The sequence below is a fragment of the Macaca fascicularis genome, chromosome 1 (assembly GCF_037993035.2).
Source record: "Macaca fascicularis isolate 582-1 chromosome 1, T2T-MFA8v1.1".
In the NCBI taxonomy this organism is placed as follows: domain Eukaryota; kingdom Metazoa; phylum Chordata; class Mammalia; order Primates; family Cercopithecidae; genus Macaca; species Macaca fascicularis.
In genome coordinates, this window is record NC_088375.1 from 210,641,474 (window position 1) to 210,664,398 (window position 22,925).

Here is a 22,925-nt window from a genome sequence, read left to right on the forward strand (position 1 = left end):
TTTTAATTTTTCCTAATAGAGATGGGGTTTTGCCACATTGTCCACACTGGTCATTGTCCACACTTGAACACTGTCCAAGTTCCTAGGCTCAAGCAATTCTCCTGCCTCGGCCTCCCAAAGTGCTGGGATTACAGGCGTGAGCCACCACACGTGGCCCATTCTCCATGATTCTAAAATGAACGCGGGAATAGCACTGGATATTATATCATGAGATGGATGTGCCTCCCAACAGTCCATGAGTTCTGTGGGCATGTCTCGTTTATTTTTTATAACCATAGTGTCGAGCACACAGCAGACGCTCAATAAATATTGACTGAATTTGGTTTGGCCAATCTCTCCAGCTGGCAGCACTGCCTCCTGGTCATGATGAAGTAAGACAACAGAGTCATTCACTGAGCACCTACCACGTTCTGGGTGACTTAAATGCTACTTCCTGGATCTCCCAATAGCAATTCTAAGTCCAGAGATTCTTGCCATTTTACAGAGAGGGAAACAGAGAAGGAAAGCGACTTGGCTAAGGCCACACAGCACTTAGAGGATTGAAGCCCAAGACTTCCTGAGTGAAAGGCCTGTTCTGGGGTAAAGCTTTGCCCAAGGAGGCGGTCTTTTGCTCTGTCACCAACTACATGCCGGGGCTGGCTGCCAGTTGGGAAATGACACAGCCCCCATTTCAGGGGAAGTGATCCTCTGCCTTGTGGATAAACTGAGGAAAAAGGATGTTCCAGGGCCTCTAGACTCAGAGGAAAACAGTGAACACCTTTGTTGGCAGGCCACGGGGAAGGAAGATGGCACCTGAGGCCAGGCGGGCCCAGCCTTCAAATCCAACTCTGCTTTTATGGACTCTGAGCAGGTCAGCTAACCTCTTAGAGCCCTGGTTTTCTCATGCATAAAATAGGAAGAACATTTACTTTATAGGGTTAAGAGAATCTGAGATGATATATAAAAATGTATTTAGCACAGCGCAGGGCATGGAACAAGAACGTACCAATAGCTTTATCAAATACTTTAGATGTTTTCCTTAATCAGTTGATTTATAGACTTAAAATGGGATAGAACTGGGGCAGAGGACTGAGCTCTGGCAGAGGGGTTAGGAGACAAAGTTTCCCGTGTCTCCTGGGCTCCTACCAGCAGTGTGATACTGGGAAAAAAAATAAAATAACATTCTTAAATTGTTGACAGTTTTAACTTTTTCTTCCCCTTACCATCAAAGTTTGAAATGGTTACTGTAGACATTTTGGATAATTCAGAAAGATGAAGAGGAAATAAGAACTGAGTCATAACATTATCTCCCAGAGCCAACCACTGATGGAATTTGCTTTCCCATCCAGGCCTTCATAGATCTATTACATGACCATATCTATACCCACCTCTAAAAAACAAAACTGGCATCAGACTATATAATGGTTTTGATATTACTCAGGACATAAATACAACAAGCATTTCACCATGAACTGCATACTCTCCAGAAGCACGGTCTTTCATGCTGGTACAATGTGCCACAATTCACGGGACGCCCTATTGCTGGGTATTCATGTTTCTGGTTTCTAGGACTTGATCTCCCTCCTGCCATCTCAGGGGGAAGGACTGGAGGCTTCTCTTACCATGTACAAAAGGAAAGGCCAGCTCACGAGGTGCTTGGTGACATTCTCGCCCGTCATCTTCTCGTGACTGTTGGGTGCAAATGTCACCAGCAGGTAGGTACCCACGACAGCCAAACCGCAGCCAACAAAGGACAAGACGTAGCGCCCTGCGGGGAAGAGAGGCTGTCATGGACTCATTGTAACAACAAGCCCGAGATACAGTACACATTCTCAGCCACGAAAAAACAGGCTTCTCCTGCAACATACCATGACCTGATATTGTTTGTATTTTTGGTTTTTCTTTACTTTAAAAAATAAATGATCTTCCTTAATTTTGTTAAAAAAAAAAAACATTTAATGTAAAAAAAAAAAACAACAAAACTTTAATGAAGTATAACATGCATACAAAAAGTGCTTGAGGAATTCTCCCAAAGTGAACACACTCATGAAACCAGCTCCCAGATGGAGAAAGAGAACATGAGTCAGATCCTGAAATTTCTCATTTGTGGAACTGATCGCTCGACCCCACCCTCAGGGTAACACTATCTTGACCTGTAACAGCACTGATAGCTTTTCCTGGCTTTGTGCTTTATATGAATGGACCCATACAGTGTGATCTCTTTTGTATGTATCCACTCAACATGTTTCTGAGATCCATCTGTCTTGTGGGGCACGGTGGCGGTTCATTCGTTCTCACTGTGTACGGTGATCCACTGTGTAAATACAACACAATTTATCCATTCTACTGCTGGGGGGCATTTGAGGAGTCTCCAGCCTGGAGTTATAAAAAATTATGTTGCTGTGAACATTCTCGTACACGTCATTTGAGAAACACATGTATGCATTTCTGTTGAGTATAAAATGAGGGGTGGAATTCCTCCATAGGATATGTGGATGTTCAATTTGGTAGTTAGTGTCAAATGTTTTTCCCAAGTGGTTGTCACAATTTACACTCCCACCAGTAGAGCAAGAGAGTTCTAGTTACATTCTTGTCAACACTTACATTTTGTCTTCTTCATTTTAGCCATGATAGTATTGCACTGTGATTTTAATGCACATTTTATAGGTAACATTTTAAAACTAAAATCACTTTATGGGCAAATAAACCAAAAAAACAAATAAAACAAAACATAAAGGCCAACCTTCAGAGTTCAACATGTACCTTTTAAAAATTACCTCATCCTTTCCCAACTGGTTATGTAACCTAATGTCAAGGGAACTATATAATAACTATATAACTACTATCAATATTCTACTCCACAGACCTGTCAGAGACTGTTAGTGGTCCAGGTGGCATGGCTCTTGTCTCTTCCCTGGAGTCTTGTCACACTCCTATTGAACTCTGTAAGGTTGGTGAAAAGCCTCCAAGGTCCAGCCCAGCCCCAGGCAGCCAAAAAACAGCTGACAGTTCTAAGCCACACTTATGGTGACCACAGGCCTCTGGACTTTTCTGGGATAGAACAAACTTTGCCTATTTCATCCCACTGTCTAGAGAAAATGTGATTCTATGTTAAACGTCTTTTATCTTTATTCTTAGTACTAGGCCTCGTAAATGTAGGAGGTGTTCAAAAAAACGGTTGTTCAATGGTTCAATGAATGAATAAGCCACAGTTAAGCTCAACAAAGTAAGTCTGTTATCTAAAGTTTTCTTCGGGCAGGGATGGGTCTTACTCATCTCTACACCTGCAGTGTCCAACACAGGTCTAGCACTGAGTGAATGTTTGCTGAATGTAATGGAACTCCAGGTAAGACAGCCATGTTCAGCTGTGCAGGTTGCTTACTGCACAAGGGCACCTGGCTGAATGGGTGAGATGGGCTGAAATCCAGCCCATGCTCTGCTCATCAAGGCTTGTGCCTACAAAACTACGAATATCCAGAGGGGCCTTCTTTTTCCAAGTCACATAGCGTACTGCTTGCACTAGCATGGCTCTCATCCTAGGACTACCTAGAGTATTCCCAAAGGGATGCAAACTTCTATACTGGTCTTAGAACCAGCGCTAACCCCCCGCCCCATCATTAAGACTACTGAAATTCAGTCTGTCGTTTGGTCTTCTTGGCAGTAGCTCCAAAGTCTCTACTTTTTTCTTTTGGCAAAGTTCTGCTTTTTTTTTTTTTCAGACTAAAATTCTTTTCTTTTTGGGCCTCTTGGTCCCACCTTGATCTTATTCTATATCAGTGATGCAGAGTCGTCCCCAAACCTGGCTGTATATCCACAACATCTTGGAAATTTTCTCTCCCTGAAGTTCTGTTTTAAAATTTTTCAGACGTACATTAAAGTTCAAAGAGTTGTATAATGAGTACCCATAGTCCCAACAGCTAGATTCTAAATTGACCTTTCATACTTGTTTTCTCACATATCTATCCATCTCTGTATCCATGCATTAATCCATCTTATTTTTGATGCATTTCAAAGCAACTTGCAGACATCAGTATACACTTCACCCTGGTGAGCTCTGTAAGAATGCCAATGCCCCGGCCCCAGCCCAGAGCTCGGAATCTCTGAGTACAGAGCTTGGGCCACCATCACCTCACTCCTCAATTCCTCAGTATGGCACATAAGGTCTACACATCAGCCAGTCCTCCACGTCTCCCTGATCTCACTCTCACTTTATTCATTACCCTCTGGCTACACAGCCTTACTGAGACTGGACAAACCAAGCTTGTTCCTGCCTCAGATCCTTGCACCTGTGGCTCCCAGTATGTGGAAAACCCTGCCCACAGACCTGGGGATGGAAATCGCCTTAGCATTAACTGGATCTGGGCTTAAAAATCATCTCCTTGTGTAAATTAGTTCAATGATTGTGGAAGACAGTGTGGTGATTCCTCAAAGTCCTAGAGGCAGAAATACCACTTGACCCAGCAATCCCATTACTGGGTATATACCCAAAGGAATATAAATTGTTCTATTATAAAGATACATGTGCACATACGTTCACTGCAGCACATTCACAATAGCAAAGACACAGAATCAACCTAAATGCCTATCAATGACAGACTGGATAAAGAAAATATGGTAATATACACCATGGAGTACTATGCAGCCAAAAAAAAAAAGAATAATATCATATCCTTTGCAGGGACATGGATGGAGCTGGAAGCCATTATTCTCAGCAAACTAATGCAGAATGGAAAACCAAATACTGCGTGTCCTCACTTGTAAGTGGGAGCTGAATGATGAGAACATATGGACACATGGTCGGGGACCAACACACACTGGGGCCTGTTGGAGGGTGGGGGTTTGGGGGAGGGAGACCATTAGGAAGAATATCTAATGGATGCTGGGCTTAATACCTAGGTGATGGGATGATCTGTGCAGCAAACCACCATGGCACACGTTGCCCTATGTAACAAACCTGCACATCCTGCACATGTGCCCCTGAAATTAAAATAAAAACTGGGGGGAAAATCACCTCCTCAGAGAGTCTGACCCTGATCAGTCTAGAAAAGTGTTCCCATCTCCCCAGGCCCCAAAAGCATTCAATTTTCTCTGAAAAACTCACTATGACCTAAAATTATTTCATTTAGTTACTTGTTTATTGTTATCTCTTCCCTCCCCCAACACACACACACACACATACGACCATAATCTCTGTGGGCAGAAGCCCCATCTATCCTACTGCTGTGTCCCCAGCACCTATAACACAACATGGCACTCAGTAGGTGTTTTGGGGGGAACGCTTCTTCCCAACTCCTTGGGTTTCCATGTGGAGAGACCTCCATTAAAGTGACACTTCTGCCTCTTGCCCCGTTGGTCTACATTGCTCAACTTGGATGGAGCTAATCTACTTAAAAATTAAACACTGGGAATTTGATCTTTTTTCTTCCTTCTCTGGCCCAAACTATGTGAAGCAATAATTCTTGCTAAGTGTCTCCACTCTGTAAACCCAAGTGTTTCTTGGGGGGGACCCACCCAAGGTCTGACTGGGAGCTGGAGGGTCCTGTGGGGAGAGTGCAAGGACATTCCCTTGGCTGCTCACCTAAGCAGCTTCATGCTTTAATCTAGCTCACCTAAAATGCCCTAATCTAGCTTATATTAGGAGTAAAGCATGACTTCTGATCGCCTGTGTTTGACTCCCATTGCTTTAGAACTTGGTCAGGGAGACAGGGTTTCTTTTATTGGGCCTCTTAAAACCCCAATAATAGATGCTGAAAATTGATCCAATGGGGTGGATAAAAGTCCATTTTCAAAAGCTTCACCGATGATTCTGATGTGTTTCCAGGCTTGAGAACCCCTGATTAAAAACTCCAGCTTTCAGGAGCCTGTTGAGGGCAGAACATAGAACCACAGAGGACAGCAGAAGGCAGATAATCTCTGAATTAGAGTGAACTGGTTTTACAATTTTAAAAAAAAAGCATTCATATAAAATTAAGGACACAGTTCAAATCCCTGAACTTACTCAGAAAGTCTTTCGGTTTCCACTTTTCCTTGATGAATATGATTCCTATGATGGCACTAGCTGAAAAATGAAGCACAAAGAAAAGGGAATTGAGGCTGCCGTCAGTGAAAGGGCATCCCTTCGCCCAGGCCCTCTGGGTGGCTCCTTTGCACTGGAACTTGGTACTTCCTAACCTGTCACTCACGCTGCCAAGAGCTTGGTTCCTGTGTGATTCCATCTAGGAAAGGGAGGCTCAGAGAGGAGCCTTCCTTCCTGAGGATTTCCTACAAGGCCAGAAGCATTGAGTACCTGCTGTGTGACAGGCGATTTACACAAGTTATTTCTGGCATGTTCACCCTTGGGGGTGGGTACTCTCATTATTCCTATTTGACAAATGGGGACACTGAAGCTGAGAGAGGTAAAGGGCCCACTCAAGATCATGAAGGTGGTAGGTGAAGGCAAGACTTGAACCCAGGACTGCAGGAGGCTCTTACTTCTTCCACCGTAACACCCACCTCTGACATTTCCCTGGCTCTTTCCTCTTCCTGGTTCTTCCATGTTCACAGATGTACTCAAACACCCTTGGGACTGCCCAAAAGAATAGGGCTGGCAGTCACTGTGAACAGACCTGGATCACTCACTACCCTAGTTCTGCCTCTTCTGGCTGTGTGTCCTTGGATATGTCACTTCACCTGAGTCTCAGTTCTCTAATCTATGAAATACGGTGTTAGATCCAGCTGGCACCAGCTCATAGAATGTTAAATATTTTGTTAAACATTCAGAAAACCATCCGCAGTTTGAAATCAGCCACAGTAGGAGTAATAATGTCTATACCATATAAACTGGCAAGTGCTACAAATCAGGTCTTCCTTTTCTCCTTTCCACCTTTCCATCCCTTTTCTCCATCTCTCCCTCTCCTCTTCTTTTTCTTCTCCTTTGTCTCTCTGAGAGGTGGTTTACCAGCATACCATTGAAAATTACTTTTCTGAATGATAGGGGTAATTCAATGATATATGTAAGTCATTTGGCACACAGTCAATCTCAATAACTAAGCTAGTATTATTACTAAAAGTACCTGGAGCAGTGATGGTTAAGTCATAGATATCCAATAAGTGATAATCATTATTATTTTTAATATTACTCCTCACTGGATGACTTCAGAAGCTCTAGGGCCCCTTAATTCCCAGTGGCTGATATCTGAAGTTTTATCATTATAACTTGGCCTCTTTAAAAAAATAAAAGAATTTGGTTATTTGAACCTTATTAAAATTCAAAGACTAATATTTAAAGCACCAGTCACTTAGACACTTATTTCTCATTGGGAAAAAGGTTTGGGAGCCCTCTGGAGATACCTGCAGTGGGCAGAGCAGAGTGATAAGGCTACAGGTATGATCACATAGAGGGGCTGGGGAGTAACATAACAGAAACACAGAAAATGGTCCGGAAGTAAGACAATAGGGACAGGCTGAGACTCTGGCAAACTACTTGCCTCAGCTAAAGACATTCAAATTACATTTAAAAAATACTGTGTGGGAAAAAACACATGCCATGTCTGAGGACCTCATTGACTTTGTAAGCTGTCAGTTCACCAACCCGGGTTAGAAAAAACAGGGCCTTATGACAGGATCAGGGAAAGTAAATAGGTTTCTGCTCCTTTGCCAACTCCTGGTGATTGGTAGTGACTGTTGGAAACACTGAGAATTCTGAGGCCCCATCTCTGCTCTCTGGGAGGGAGTGCCATGATTGATTAATGATCTCTGCCTTGAGCACAGGAAGGGAGGGGCACATAGTTACCATGCATCTGCCATCCCTTGTATAGAAGAGAACCTCTTAACTCAAGGAGGAATAAGACCCAAAATATGACTTTCCCCTTTAAGAGCAGAGGAGAGCATCTGGGCAGAGTAGTGCTTGCCAGTAAAATAGAAAGAAATATTTCAAAGCAAGTTCATTGTCCTGGCTGCTATGCATACAAAAAAGCTATTGTTCACTAATCTACTAACATCTTTTCTTTAAGAAGAAATTCTTTTTTTTCTAATTTTGTTTTGCTTGTGTTCTCATGAACATTAAAGCTCCCTTGTCTTTTAGTTGGTTCAAAAGTTCTGATACACTGGTTCAGTGATTATGGAAATCATAGAAAGCCGGCAGATGAGAAAGTTAATGGCCAGGTGCAGTGGCTTACGATTGTAGTACCAGCACTTTGGGAGGAAAGGCAGGCAGATAGTTTGAGCTCAAGAATTTGAGACCAGCCTGGCCTGGCCCCAAACCCTACAAAAGCTTAATTTGTGTTTGTGCAATCAAAGCTCACTGCAGCCTCAAACTCTAGACTTAAGAGATCCTCCTGTTTCTGTTTCCCAAGTAGCTAGGGCCACAGGTGCACACCACCACGCCCAGCTAATTGTTTTTCTTTCTTTCTTTTTTTTTTTTTTGGTAGAGATGGGGTCTCTCCATGTTACCCCAGCTGGTCTCAAACTCCTGGCCTCAAGTGATCCTCACACTTCAGCCTCCCAAGTAGCTGGGATTATAGGTACAAGCCACTGCACCCAGTGACAAACTTAATGTATCTTGACGGTGAAAAGATACAGGGGTTAAGGTTTATCTTCCTTCTTCTTTTAGAAATAAAAAGCAATCCTAATAAACTTTCTGAATCTTAAACAGATCCTGGAGCCACACAGCCCAGTTCATATCCCAGCCCTGTTACTCACTAGTGTCATTTGGGGAAAGTAATTTCATTACCCCGTGCCTTAGTTTCCTCATCTGTTAAATGGGGATAACAACACCACCTTCCTCAACAGGTGGCTGGAAGATTAGCAGAATTAATATCTGTAAGCACTTACAGGGCCTGGTGTGTCTGAAGTCCTTTGTATTAGGTTATTACTATCCAAGCTAAAGCTGGTTTGTTCAGTGGACACCTTTGATCCTGGCAGTGGCACTCTGGTCACACAGCTGGAAGCACCCCAGGGGAGGGTGGGGCAGCCCTGGTCTTACCTATCACGGAGACTGCGCTGAGGGGCACGATGAGTGACAGCGGTGCGAAAGCGTAGGAGGCGAACACACCCAGCTCACCCAGAAGCATCAGGAACAGGCCCAGCCACCATGTCTTGGTCTTGAAATAGGCCCGGGGATCCTTGCAGCCTGCCAGGCGGATGTGGCAGTACTTCTAGAAACCCAAGAAATAATGTAATTTGCTCATATGTTTGGGGGAAAAAATGCTATGATGTAGTTACCCTAAATCTACCCCCGACTTGAAAATAAATTGGGAAGACTTGTCAGGTTCTTGTGGACTGCTGACTCACAGAAGAGTAAAACAGTAGGGATCTAAATACTAGACGGTTATTCTAGGACAGTAGTACTCCAACAGGCTGGGAATCCTTATAGGCCCCTGGGAAGCTCTGACAAAATACCCGCCTGGGCCTCATCCTGAGTCAGTCCCAGAGAGGTGTGGGTGAGCCTGAGAACAGGCATTTCTAATGCACCTCACAGGCAATGTGCAGTCTCAGGGTGGGAGCCACAGTCTAAGGATCCCCCGTGGCCTGGCCCTTGGGTCGACCCCCTCCCTTTCTCTGCAGTTTCCAGGATTCCTCATGTTTGGATGCCCAAGTGTACGGCACACTCCTTCCTGTCTACATGGCAGCAGCTCTCACTGGGCAGTTGTGTGGGTATCAGTGGACCTTGCTCTCCCTGGGGTGGTTACGTGGCTCAAGTATGATCAATATTCTTTTTTGGAGAAATGTGAACCTGTGACATGGAAACTGAGGTGGTAACTAACAGGCTAGAAAGTCACATTGACTTAAAGGACCAAGTCTGCCATTTGGGGAGGATCATGATGTGGGCTGCCCAGAGGCAGATAAATAACCAGAGATGCTGCCCTGGAGAAAGAAGAGAATGAATCATTCAAGTAGCTAAGAGACCACATGGTCTCAGCGACACATGGAAACATACACACCCCAGAGCTGAGATGCATAGGGTACAGGTGTGTGCCCATGCGTGTGCCCACAGGGATCACAGTCTCCTGCCTGCTCCAGGGCCAGGGAGAGCAGCCCACTGCAGGCAGAAGCTGGGCAGTGCTGGTGGAGTGAAGCCGGCCAGTGTGCTGTGGGATTCATCCTGTTAGCAGGTATCAAGTCTTATTTGGGTTTCCCAGAAGCAGTCCCTGAGACAAGAACGTGGGAGCAGGTAGTCTGTATGAGATGATTCCAGGGAGCTCAAGTAAGGGAGGGGGAAAGTGAGGCAGGGAACGGAGATGAAAGGTGGTTCATGAGCGAATTAGTCCCGTGGGCAACTGGGGCTCAGTCCCACAGGGGACCCTCTGAAAAACCCTGTGAATCTCACCTTAGAATCATCCTAGCAGAGGATAAGAGCCTGGGCCTTTTATTCCCTGCCTCCCACCCCTCCTGGCAGAAGGCAGCCTCCAGGGGCATTAACTGTCCCACTCCCCCAGTGCAAACCCCAGTTGTGCCTGCATGCCAGTAGCACCAGCTCCCTGGTGCCCCCATGAGAAGCTCATTAGCTATCAACTTGCTCCACACCACAGCTGCTTGTGAAATCAGACAGGCCAAGGGGACCTGGAGGTCAGTAGGGGGGTCCCCAGCAGCTATACAGGGCATCCCAGAGGCTTGTAAGTAATGAACAATGCTGTAATTCGAGTTGAGTTTGACAAAACTATGGTAATTCCAGCAGCTATGTGGCAAGGCAAAGAGAGGATGATACCAGAGCCAGGGAAGCTAGCAGGAGGTCACTGCAAAGCCCAAGGAGAGATGGTGAGGACCTGGCTAGGAGAGTGAGGGCAGGATGGAGTGGGGCCACCAAATCAAGAGAAATCCTGGAACGGCCCACAAGGTATTGTCCCAGGTGCAGCCCAGGGATAGAGTAGGCAAGGCCCTGCAGAAAGGAGGCAGCTGGACCTGGATAAGACACCCTGACTTATCTGCTGTGTCTCTGCCCCCAGACAGTGCTGGTGACTGAAACTTACCTGGAGGTTAAGTGCAATGCTGACCACAAGGTGCCCAAAGATCGCCAAGAGGGCGCCGATCAGGTTTTCCTGTAAGGAAAGTTCACAGGAGTAGACATGATTTGGGCACAAGCCAGGGGGCCCCAGGACACTTTTGACACTCAACCATTTGCTGCCCCAAAACAAAACCAGAAAAACAGTATCAGTGACAAAGCCACATTCCAGACCCACAACTGGAATTTTACTACTCCAGGTTAATCTGGCTGCTTTGCTAGTTTATAAAACGCTGTCCCGAATTGGATACTTTGGTGGCCCAATCACACTGACCTGACAAGGTCGAAACCTGCTGTGCTATTCCCTTTAAAGTATTAACTTGCCGGCCGGACACGGTGGCTCACATCTGTAATCCCAGCACTTTGGGAGGCCAAGGCAGGTGGATCACGAGGTCAGGAGATCGAGACCATCCTGGCTAACACGGTGAAACCCCGTCTCTACTAAAAATACAAAAAATTAGCCGGGCGTGGTGGCGGGTGCCTGTAGTCCCAGCTACTCGGGGGGCTGAGGCAAGAGAATGGCATGAACCCAGGAGAGTTTGCAGTGAGCCGAGATGCGCCACTGCACTCCAGCCTGGGTGACAGAGCTAGACTCCGTCTCAAAAAAAAAATAAAAGTATTAACTTGCCATCATCTTGTGCAGAAAAGCAACATTCCAAAATCAGAATTTACAAGAGAAATACAGGCCAGAGAATACTTTTTGCTATCTTGTCAACAGAGTCTTCAATTTCCCAGAGGGATTTCAATGAAACTCTTTTAACTGGCTCACTTGCTTAGGGCATTTTCAATTATTCAATTTATAAAAAGTTAATTTACATCACCTATGAGTTAGGTTCAGACTTCCTGGCATGGAATTTTTTACTTTATAAAATGAGTACCAAACACATATTCATTGTAGAGTAATTAGGAAATACATATAGATAATAATAAATTAGACAAGGTAGCATGAGAAAAAAATGAAAAATAAAAATAACAATAACACCAAAACCATAATAGAAAAGTCACCTTTAATTCTATAACCCAGAGATAATGACTATAAACATTTTGGTTCTTATTCCTGCAAACATTTTCCTGTCCATAAATTTACATATCAATGGAAATGTTAATGTACTTTATAAAAATAAGATTACCATCTGTTTTATAATCTGTTTTTTTATTTAGCATATTATGAACACATTTCCCTGTCAGGCATACCTAATTTGTCATTTTTATTAAATGTCAAATAACTCATTATTTTTGGATGTGTCATGTTTTATATCATAGCTTTGCTATTACTGGATATTTAGGTTGTTTCCTTTATTATTAATTTTTCATTTAATTTTACTGTAGACTCAGGGGGTACATATGCAGGTGTGTTACATGGGTATATTGTGTAATGCTGAGGTTTGGGTTTCTAGTGAACCCATCACCCAAATAAGTGAACACAGTACCCAATCGGTAATTTTTCAACTCTCGCCCTCACCCCAACCCTTCCCCATTTTGGAGTCCCCCGTGTCTATTATGTTTCCTTTTTAAAAAACAATGCTGTGATTGAAGAGCCTAGTGCACACATTTTTGTGCATTTGTCTGGATTAGTCCCTTGGGACAAATTCTTATAAGTGGAATTGCTGGGCCAAAGTGTACTAGCATTTAAACCACACTATAGTGAGTCCCCAGTACACCCTTCAGCCTTATTCCACCACTGGACACCAAGGAAGGCTCTATGCTGGCCATTGCTGCATCCTCCTTCCCAGCATGTTCTCTTCCCAACCCCAGCTGGCTCCCCTCCCTGGTGAAATCCTGCCCATTCTTCAAGGCATGGGACAGGCCCTAGGGAATCAGCAGTTAACAAGACAAACAGTCCTCCCTGTCATATGTTCAGTCCATCTGGAAAGACAGATAACTAGCAAGCTGCCCCGCAGTGGCCAGAGCTGGCCAAGGCTTCCTCCTCAGGACAGAGTCAGCAGTAATAGTGAAGTCAATCCTCCCTCGAAGCTTCCCTCTCCTAGATCGCGGGGCTTAGAGAGCTGAGGGCAGGTCTTCCCTGAGAAGGGGCAGTTGGCCAGGGACAGGCGAGGGCAGGAGGACTGAGAGGGAGGCCCACCAATTGAAATCACCATGGACAGTTGTCCTGAACTTCTCTCCCAACAAGGCTCAGGGCTGCCACAGAAGGGAAAAACGTGAAGCCAGGGGACTCCAGTCTAGTCCCAGCTCTGCCATCATGACCTCACCACATCTGAGATGTGTCCCCCACGTGGAAAAGGTCAGAGCTGGGAACTGATTCTGACTCATCTGATGAGCAGCAAGATGGAATAAAGCCACCTGCAGGCAGAACACGTCCTTCCTGTAGGATCACAGGATCTCAGAGCTAAAAGGTTGCTGGAGACCTGCCCAGCCAGGGTTTCCCCAGCCGAGTTCCCAGAGATGCTAATGGGGTTCCAAGGCAAGCAAAGCACCATGTAGTTAAAGGCAATGCATCCTGTACCCACTGCTGGGAGGCCCCCAGAGCATGTTAGAGGCTCTCAGAGGAGTTTCTCCTTGTCTCACTCAGGTTCTCAAACTCATTTGGCTCTAGAACTCTTAACTTGGAATCCAGCCATGGGTGTCTGGAGTAAGTATCTATGACTCTCACTTGACTAACATTTTAATCCTTTCCTTTTCTTCTGATAAAGGGCACCCTGATTTTGCTGGGGAGGACTCTTCTCCACCCCCTCCCCATTGGACACAGTCTTATTGGAACTGTCATTCCCAGTGCTCCATCTTCCCTAGACACCATGGCCCAAGTGTGAACCAAGCCAGGCAGGCCAGAATCTCTTTCTCTGGGATCCAGATCTTGGACTGAGAAACACAAAGGCTGAAGAAAGGTTGGCTCCCTTCAGCCCAAGGTGAGGCCCGAACAAATCATTAGTTGCTGCTCCTCAGGACCCTGGAGCCATCCTCGCTCTGGACCTTCCTGAAGCCAGGAACAGTCCGGTCTCTTGCTTAAGAACTTGTTTCTGTTACTTGCAACTAAAAAGCTCAACAGAATCAACACTTTGGGGAAAAGCAGTTTGGGACATATTTATTATTAGTCCAACTTCTCATAAACATGAGTGAGGTTTTTTCTTCCCCTTTCTTAGAGGCATGGCTTTGGTGGACAAAAAAGGCAATCTGCTTTTCTTTTGTAAAAAGAAATATGTTATTCAAATTTAGTTTTTTGAAATAAAACCTTACCACAGAACTAATTATTATAAATCTAACAAATTATATTTACAAATATAATGACTCTTAGTTTCAATATTTTAATGCTCCTTGCACACACAAAAAATTAGCTTATAACTTTCCATTTAAAAAGTCAATTATAGAACATCTGCTTCTGGTAAGATAGAGTAGATGCACTTTTCCCTATTCTTCCTGCTATGTACAACTAAAACCCTGGTCATCACATATAAGACAAACATAAGGCCAGGCATGGTGGCTCACGCCTGTAATCCCAGCACTTTGGGAGGCCGAGGCGGGTGGATCACCTGAGGAGTTCCAGACCAGTCTGGCCAACTTGGTGAAACTCCATCTCTACTAAAAAAAAAAACCACAAAAATTATCTGGGTGTGGTGGTGGGTGCCTATAATCCCAGCTACTCAGGAGGCTGAGGCAGGAGAATCACTTGAACCCAGGAGGCGGAGGTTACAGTGAGCCGAGATCGTGCCATTGCACTCCAGCCTGGGTGACAACAGCGAAACTCTGTCTCAAAAAAAAAAAAAAAAAGACAATTCTGAAGGCAGAGAGAAGAAGGCAGACAAGCTAGAAAAGAATGGCATATGGTGAGCTTCTTGGGTATTCTCTATTCTTTTTGCCTCATACATCCCAAACTTGTAGATGAAGCAGCCAGCACTCTGGAAATACTAACAGGGGCGGAGCAGGGAAAACAAAAGCCGCAAGAAAAGCCTCTTCTCACTACCAAAGGACAAGCTGATGGGAAGCTTGGCAAGAAAAACACTTTTAGACAATAACCTCCAAACTCCAAACACCACAAGGAACAAGGTACCTGTACGTCTGAATGTTTGAGCCAGCTATCCCCTAAGTTTATATGTTGAAGTCCTAACCCCTAAGGGGATGGTATTAGGAGGTGGTGTCTTTGGGAAGTGACTAGGTCATGCAGAGGAGCCCTCATGAATGGGATTAGTGTTCTTAAAAAAGAGGCCCAAGAGAGGCTGCTCGCCCCTTCCATCACGCGAGGACACAGGGAGGAGGTGCCATCTATGAGATGGCAGGCCCTCACCAGACACCCAATCTGCTGGTGACTTGATCGTGGACTTCCCAGCTTTCAGAACTGTGAGAAACACATTTCTGTTGTTATAAGCTACCCAGTTTATGGCATTTTGTTACAGCAGCCCAAATGAACTAAGTCAGCCCCCCAACTCCCCTGCTGGGACTATCAGGAAAGGCTAAGTAGGGAGCCAGTCCTCCTCCCCATGGTGTCAACGGAGAGCACACAGAGAGCCTAGACTTCTACCTTTGATGCAGAAAAGTTTTAAATTTTGATGAAGTCTAACCTATCTATTGTTTTCTTTTGTTGTTTATGCTTTTGGTGTCATATTTTGTGACAATAATAGCATCATGGGTGGGGGAGAGAGATGGAGCTATATAGGTGCGACATTTCATGTACTACTAAAATTAAGTTGGTGTTAATCTGAACTAGATTGTTATAAGTTAAGGTGTTAATTGTCATCCTCAGCACAATCACTAAAATGATAACTCAAAATACATAGTAAAAGAAATGACAAGGGAATTAAAATGGTACACTACAAAATATATGTATTTAACACAAAAGAAGGCAGCAACGAAGGAACTGAACTAAAAGAGACAAAAACTGTTGCCTGATTTAAATGAACACCTTTATTTCCTTCTAAGAATTTTATAGTTTTAGCTCTTATATTTAGCTCTCCAATCCATTTTGAGTTAATTTTTATGCATGGTGTGAGGTGGGAATCCAATTTCATTCACTCTTTTACATGTGGCTATCCAGTTATCCCTGCACTATTTGTTGAAAAGACTATTCTTTCTCCATTGAATAGTCTTAGCATCTTTGTTGAAATCAATTGATCATAGATGTATGGGTTAATTTCTGGACTCTGAATTCTATCCCATTGATTTATTTGTCTGTCTTTATGCCAGTACTATATTGTTTTGACTACTGTAGTTTTGTAGTAAGTTTTGAAATCAGAAGTGTGAGTTCTTCAACTTTATTCTTCTTCCTCCAAGATTGTTTTGGCTATTTTGGGTCCCCTGGATTTCCATATGGATTTTAGGATCAGCTTGTCTCAAGGTAGTTCCTACAATTTCCCTTGGATTTTTTTCATTGACTTGTTGGTTATTTAGGAGGATGTTGTTAAATTTATACATATTTGTGAACTTCCCACTTTGTTTTTGTGAATTTCCTTTTGTGATTGATTTTTAATTTCATTCCATTGTGATCAGAAAACATACTTCGTATAATTTCAATCTTTTAAATGTAATGAGACTTGTTTTCTGTCCTAATATGTGCTCTATCCCAGAAAATTTGTATTTTGCTTTTGTTGAGTGGAAAATTCTATGGATTTCTGTCAGTTCTAGTTGCTTAACAGTGTTGTTCAAGTCTTCTATTTCCTTGCTGATCTCCTAATTATTCTATCCATTAGTAAAAGTGGTGTATTCGCTATTCAAGTCTTTGGCTATTATTGTCTATTTCTTCCTTTGATTCTGTCAGTTTTTGCTTCATGTATTTTGGGGCTCTGTAGGTGCATATATTTTACAATTGTTACATCTTCTTGATGAATTTACCCCTTCATCATAATATAATGTCCTTCTTTGTACCTTGTAACAATTTTATCTTCAAGTCTATTTTGTTTAATATTAGTACAGCCACTCCAGCTCTCCTTTGGTTATTGTTTACATAGAATATCTTCTTTTTTACTTTCAATCTATTTGTGTCTTTGAATTTAAAGACAATCTTTTGTAGCACATACTTGAATGTTTTAAAATATATATTCTGCCAATCTCTGCCTTTTACTTGGAGAGTTTAACCCACTTACATTTAATAATAATTAGTGATAAGAAAGGACTTCTGTCATTTTGCCATTTGTTTTCTATAGTCTCTTTTTGTTCCTCAATTCCTCCATTACTGCCCTCTTTTGTGGTAGATATGTTTTCTAGTGTACCACTTTAATTCCCTTGTCATTTATTTTGCTATATATTTATTTTCTTAATGGTTGTGCTGAGGATTATAATACCTTAATTTGTAACAATCTAGTTCAGATTAATAGCAACTTAATTTTAGTGTTATACAAATCTTTGCTCCTATATTGTTCCATCTCTCTCCCCCACCCATTATGCTATTATTGTCACAGATTTCTTAATTCCTTTTAAAACTTAATCATCTGATATGGGTAGACGGAATTCTGCCTTCCTTTCATTTAGAAATGATATCTAATTGGAGTCTCCATGTCTCTCTTTTCTTTCCCAATCAATAGAAGGAACTCAGTTTATGTTTCCTGAATACATGACTTAATCTAAGCACAAATCAATGGCAATAATTGAGAGAGTGCTGAGAAAAAGGTGGAATGTCAAAGGAGGAATTTACTCTGGGCACCAGACTCGAACTACTTGGCTTAATATTATGTAGCAAAGGCAGTATGGAAGGACCATAGCTAAAATTTAGGCTCTCAGACTTTCAGCCCGAGTTTTTTTTACAGGCCTGGCCTGCTCTTCCAACCTTCACATGGCACCCGGCCTAAGGCAGAGCATACCCAACCCCCTCAACCAACATTTGTGGCTGAAGAGGACTGCAGAAGGCAACCTACAACGTACAGTATTTTGTGGAAACTAAGAGGACATCATAATCCTAAGGAATTGCTCCAGCACAATAAGTGTGTGGAGTGTGGTTATTCAGAGGTTAGGCTCTAGAGTCAGGCAGACCTCACCTTGAATCCAGCCTCTGTCCTTCATGACACTGTGACTTGGACATACCTTTGGGCATTTGTTTCCTCAACTGTAAAATGGAGTTATTAAGGATACTTACTCCTCAGGGCAGTTGCAAGAATGAAACAAGATAAACCCATGGAAGTAACAAAGCATGATTCCTAGCACAAGTCAGAGGGCTTACGGATACAGATTTCTTTACTATGGGGCTTCTCAGAGCCTTCGATAAATACCTTCAATAAATATTAGCTATCATAGTTAGATTCAAACATCATTAAACAATAGGGCATCGTGAGAACCTCCTACGTGTTAGGCACATGCCAGTGGGAGGTGATCGGGTTTACTAGAGAGAGCTCAGCCTTTGGAAACTGACAGACTAGGCTTGTTGTAAAGATTAGAAATCATGACAACAATGATAATGATAAACTAACATTTATCAAGCACTTACTATGTGCCAAGTATTACTCTACGTACTTCAAACATACTAACTCATTTAATCCTCATAACAACCTTTTAAAGCAGGTACTATTATCATCTAATTTTCCTCAGTGAGGAAGCTGAGGCACAGCGGATAAGAGATAGCTAGTAAGTGGCTGAAGAAGGATGGGAACCCAGGTAGTCTGACACCAGAGCCCATGCTCATAATTATTATGTCAAACTATGTAATATATAAAGCTCTATAACAGGCCTGGAACAGGGTAGGTATTGAATAAATAGTAACTGTTGTTGGGAGCTGGTGAATTGGTTCTTGACCCAGTGACTCCCAGGCTAGTACAGAATACAGACACTTAAAATATTACAATCTGGCTGGGCGTGGTGGCTCATACCTGTAATCCCAGCACTTTGGGAGGTTGAGGTGGGCAGATCACTTGAGGTTGGGAGTTTGAGACCAGCCTGACCAACATGGAGAAACCCCGTCTCTACTAAAAATACAAAATTAGCTGGGCGTGGTGGTGTATGCCTGTAATCCCAGCTACTCGGGAGGTTGAGGCAGGAGAATCGCTTGAACCTGGGAGGCGGAGGTTGCAGTGAGCCGAGATTGTGCCATTGCACTCCAGCCTAGGCAACAAGAGTGGAACTCCATCTCAAAAAAAAAAATTACAATCTATTAGAGATGGGCACAGGAAGTACAGAGAAGGGAAGAATGGCACTACAGTCATTTGTTCCTTCAGTGCCTAGTTTGTGCCATGCCCTGTCCTTGTCATCACGTAACATACATTGAACTGACTATGTAATCACATTGTGGTTAGTGCTACACAGGAGAGGCACAGGGTACGCTACATGACAGGGACCTGACCTAGTGTTTGTATTGGGGGGTGGTCAAGAAAGGCATCCCTGAAGAATGATTTCTGAAGGGAGGCCTGAAGACCTGGAGTGGTAGGGGTGGGATGGAGAAAGCCATTCCACAACGCATAGGAAGCTCCTGAGGTGGGAACAAGCAAGGGAGGGAGAGAAAGATGGCTGGTGTAAGGGGAAAAGACTCAGGGAAAAATGGGATTGGGGAACTGATTAAAGGGAACCCCCTTTAATCCAGTTTTAAAAGGGGTCCAGGGAAGATGGAAAGAAACCAGAGAAGCCCTATTCCAAGACATTGGACCTGGACCTGGGCTTAGAGAGGACAGGGAGGCTCTGAGTGACGTTATTAGGACTATGTTTCTAAAAGAGAAATCATTTCACTTGAACCCTTAGAGGTCATAAAATAAAAAAATGAATAAAATAGAAATCAGGGTTGCAAGGACTAGAAGGCCATCTTCTTTGGACTGAGGCCAGAGATTTTCTTCCACGAGGTGATGCTGACAGTTTTAAGGGACTTGATCACCTATCTTCATGTCCCTCCATGTTCTTTGCTAGCTTTTCGTTATGTTTCGCTTTCTCATTTCACCCTTCACAGCAGCTTTTTCCCATTTGATCAAAGAGAGGCTTGTCCTTCGTTTACCTTAGAATCTGACTCTGGTACATTGCCAAGTTGTAAAACCACCAGGAAATCAAGGGGAATTCTGAAATTTTGTTTCCCACGTTTCTTTGGTGATAATCAAGATGCTGTAACACCCATTCCAAGAATGACTTTTCTTCCTTCTGTCATCCATATTCCTGTTAAGGCATGACACTGGAATAGGATAGTTTGGCCCTTGTTGGAATATTCTTAAGCCAGAGTCTGGTTTGGCCGATGTTTGGACAATAAGGACTAGCTTTGTTAATTAGGTTATATTCCAGATCTGTTACATAGATTGAATGAGCTAAATTTGCTGCTCTAAGCTTTGACAAAAATATATTCAAAGTTTGTTATAAAATAAAATCATTTATACTTGAAATATATGTACAAATACTTATATACTATACTACATAATAAATGTAAAAATATATGTGCATTAAAGTATAGCATAAGCAAAGGTATAGTAAAAATAATATTTCAATTTCCCTGACCCGTTCTAGATATATCAGGTTAACACAAGGTGTCTTTAGGTGAAAAAAGTTACAGGCATAATTGATAAGCCCTTTTGGTAAACTTCACAGAAATTGTGAAAGCAAAACAAATCTTGTTGTAAATTAGGTGCATCCAGTACTTTGCTTTGAACAAAAATGAAGGTGGCTCTAATCATATTGTTAGCTGATGAAAATAGTTTATCATAACGTGATTTTTAGCATGTAACTTGGAAAGACTTTAAAGAATTTAGTGATACTGGAGCCTAGCGTGGTGGCTCATGCCTGTAATCCCAGCACTTTGGGAGGCCGAGGCGGGTGGATCACTTGAGGTCAGGAGTTCAGGACCAGCCTGGCCAACATGGTGAAACCCCATCTCTAGCAAAAATACAAAAATTAGCCAGGTGTGATGGCTGGCACCTGTAATCCTAGCTACTTGGGAGGCTGAGGCAGGAGAATCACTTGAACCTGGGAGGCGGAGGTTGCAATGAGCCAAGATCGCGCCACTGCACTCCAGCCTGGGCAACAAGAGTGAGACTCTGTCTCAAAAAAAAGAAAAAAAAAAAAGAATTTAGTGATACTGCTATACCAACACTCCTTCCATTCTAGGTACTTATACTAATGTGAATAAAGTTCTTAGCACTTTAGCTATGGGAACCAAAACTTGCAATAGAATGGATGCTAAACTCTACCTCATTCTAGCAATCAGTAATATTTATCTTGAATACAGAAATTAATTTTTAAAGAAAGCCTCATTCTTCTCATTCAGATATTCATTTCTAATACACTGTTTTTTTTGCTTAATAATCATTGTAAAACTTTATACTGCATTAACAGCTTTCAGTCAATCATACCAATAAAAAACTCTTCTGATCAAATCAACACTTATGAACTTTATATCCAAGGAAATTTTAATAAATGAAATTTCACTACCTATTCTACATCTTTCTTATACAGAAGTATGAAAAATTTTTCACTGGGAGGCCATCAGACTGAGACAGCTGTAGGGCCTTGGGTTCCTATGTAAGCAAACTGAATTTCAATGTAACCAGTAAAATGAAACTTAAGCATAACCAATCAAAGCATCAACTAACCTCTAACCTGATAGGGACTTTCCTCCAATCAGACCCAAATAAGGCAAGCACCTATCTGTAGCCAATCAAGCCATTTCTTTGCTTTGCTTCTGCACTCAACCTATAAAAGCCTGCTGCTCAGGCCACTAAAGCAGAGTTCTCTGAACCTCTCTTCTGGTTCTGAGTGCCTGCCTGATTCATGAATCATTCTTAGCTCAAATAACTCTGTTACATTTCATTTGTCCAAAGTTTTCCTTTTAATGGAAGTATGGGAGGAGTCCACAAAACTTTCAAGTATTAAAATACACAATTTTGGAATAAAATTCTGAGGGAAATAGAATGGAAATACAAATTCAAGGAGAAAAGGGAATGATGTAAAATTTCCAACACTTAAAGAACAGCTTATATATTTTTCAGAAGGCTGATAGTGGGTACTGAATGGTCTTTATACCAAGGGCTTCAGTTAAGAGTATCTAACAGTTTTTAAAAATACCAATGTTTACATTTGGCAGAAACGGTTCAATCCATTCTCCTGACTCAGACTCCTGAGTAGCTGGGACTACAGGCATGTGCCACCACGCTCAGCTAATTTTTTTTGCATTTTTAGTAGAGATGGGGTTTCTCCATGTTGGCCAGGCTGGTCTCAAACTCCTGACCTCAGGTGATCTGCCTGCCTCGGCCTCCCAAAGTGCCGGGATTACAGGCATGAGCCACCAAGCCTGGCCAATACTCAACCATTTTTGATGCATAAAGATGGTAGTTTCATATTAGTTTCAAAAGCTACCTATAACTGGTAGCTATTTTATTTTTACCGCAAGGGACCAAGATGAGATGGCCTTGGATGAATGGTTGACTAAATCCACAAGGATTTAGTCTGTGAAGGTGTTAGCCTGAGAATGTGTTAATAACTCACTACTGGTGGAAGTGCAGAGCTGCAAAAGGGCCGAGGGAGGCCACTGTGGCCACAGAGACAAGTCAGGGAGTGTGGCAGGGAAGGGTGGGACCCAGAAGTGAAAACTATAAACCTCACAAGGGTGAACCCATCTAGGCAGCAAAAACACTGGAGGCTAAAAGGTTATGTAGGGGCCAAGGGAAGACTTCCCCATTGCCCTTGGAAGGTTCGCTGAAAATCGACTGATGAAAGGCAGATTAATAGGAGAAAAGGCGTATACATTGATTTGATCATCATTTTATGTGACATGGGAGCCTTCAGAGTGAAGACCCAAAGACAGAAGAGAAGCTGTCATTTTTAGTATGGACGGCTGTGTAGAAATATGATTGGACAAAGGGGCCTGATATAATGCTGATAGACTGAGTGGGGAACCCAGCCAGGTCTGTCTGTTGAGATTCTTCTCGGCCTCTCTGGGCAGCATTCCCTCCTTATATGAGGCAGGATCCTCTCTGGAATGGGGGTCTTCTGACCTATGATCAGACAAAGTAGGTCTGATAATTTCCTTATGGCCAATTTTTACAAAGAAAAGTGGAAGAAAATTGGAGTAATATTTTAGGTTGTATAGCTGGCTTTGTGGAAGGGAAGTTCTGGTGTCTGTCTCTCTCTT

The 22,925-nt window shown here is 42.9% G+C and overlaps 1 protein-coding gene across 4 annotated transcripts in view; it reads right to left on the reverse strand.

Moving 5' to 3' along the window:
* Positions 1-22,925, reverse strand: part of NIPAL3 (NIPA like domain containing 3) — a 54,594-nt gene that overhangs the window by 19,553 nt on the left and 12,116 nt on the right. For all 4 annotated transcript variants that reach the window (XM_045377991.3, XM_065527706.2, XM_065527707.2 and 1 more), the window contains exons 2-5: positions 10,926-10,994; positions 8,942-9,113; positions 5,978-6,037; positions 1,602-1,747 (exon numbers count right to left, since the gene is read on the reverse strand). In XM_045377991.3, the coding sequence (XP_045233926.2) occupies positions 1,602-1,747; positions 5,978-6,037; positions 8,942-9,113; positions 10,926-10,994 (447 nt within the window). The remainder of the gene's footprint in view (positions 1-1,601; positions 1,748-5,977; positions 6,038-8,941; positions 9,114-10,925; positions 10,995-22,925) is intronic.